This window comes from Eimeria mitis, genomic scaffold (genome assembly GCF_000499745.2).
Source record: "Eimeria mitis Houghton genomic scaffold, Emh_scaff500, whole genome shotgun sequence".
NCBI classification, from domain to species: domain Eukaryota; phylum Apicomplexa; class Conoidasida; order Eucoccidiorida; family Eimeriidae; genus Eimeria; species Eimeria mitis.
The window spans coordinates 9,457-10,609 of record NW_013573301.1 but is presented as its reverse complement, the minus strand read 5'-3'; the positions used below and the strand labels follow the sequence as shown (position 1 = coordinate 10,609).

General features: G+C 47.9%; 1 protein-coding gene across 1 annotated transcript in view; it reads right to left on the bottom strand.

The window, feature by feature from the left end:
- Positions 1-526, bottom strand: part of EMH_0014370 (SAG family member) — a gene marked incomplete at both ends in the record, with an annotated part of 1,309 nt that extends 783 nt beyond the window's left edge. Inside the window, 2 exons of the mRNA XM_013500097.1 lie at positions 62-234; positions 322-526. Coding sequence (XP_013355551.1) covers positions 62-234; positions 322-526 — 378 coding nt within the window. The remainder of the gene's footprint in view (positions 1-61; positions 235-321) is intronic.
- Between the last annotated feature and the right edge of the window lie 627 nt (positions 527-1,153).

Genomic DNA, 1,153 nt, shown 5'->3' with positions numbered 1-1,153 from the left:
TATCGAAATCCGGATCATCTGACAAACGCAGATGACAGGGGAGTTCAGTTCGAAGCCTCACTGTTTTCATTGCATCGCAGACCTTTGACAGGTACTGCTCCAGTGAGGTGATATTTCCTCTTTGCCCAGCGGTCCAGTCATCCTCAGTAATTTTGAGGATATTCGCTGGCGTGAATTCAGGGAAGCCAACAAGGCTTCGGGCCTCGTGCAATTGCTCCCAGCATTCCGCTCTTTCTGCAGTGATTCACAGGAAGGAACATGGCTCAATTCTGCATCCGGTTTTTGGTAGCAGCAAAACAGGTGAATTTACTAGGGACTCACCGGCTTTGTTAGCAACAGTGTCACCAGATGAGTCCTGCACCTCATCCTCATCCTCTTCTTCTTGTTGCAGTGGAGGTTCAGCTTCACCTCCACCTCCACCGGCTTGACTACCGTCTTGTCCAGTTACAGCCGTTCCATAAGCCGAGTTGTCCTCTAAGAAAAAAATGGCGGCGGTCGCCAACGACAAGAATTTCAGAATGGTCATTCTCAAAGCCCAAAGAAAAGACGATAGGTCTGGGGTAAAATAAAATTTTTTTTAAACTTCAGGTCCAATCTGAATATTGTAGGCCATTTCGGATTAGGAACGACCGCAATGGCAGGCAGGGCCCGGTGGGAGCGGGGGCGGTCTTGCCCCTGGCATTGCTCCCTCCAACTAGGTTCTGCAGATCCAGCCCACAGTACGACGATGATGCATGACTTCCTTTTCATTAATTTTGAAATTTCAAATAGAAATTTCATCTAAGGCAATGTATAAGTACGATCCAACGCGCTCCAACCGGTGTTTGCTCCGCAGCGGAGACTCTGGTCTGCGAACTTCTTGTCCCACTGGACCACCAGCAGGGCGAAATGCACGTTAATGTGATGTCTTCGAGGATTCACATAGCCATACATACCCATATATATTAAGAACATATAGTACAGCTTCTATTTATATTTTTTCGCAAGCTGCACCGTGTCTAGGTATGGGATGCGTACTTTGGCTGCCGCGTGGAATTTGCATTCATACCAACCGTTGCAATGGCTAATTCGGCATCCTTGACTCGGATTGCTACTATTTAATAAGCATCTGGCAAGCTGCGCAATGGCATTAAAGCCTCAGTGATCCGCGAGG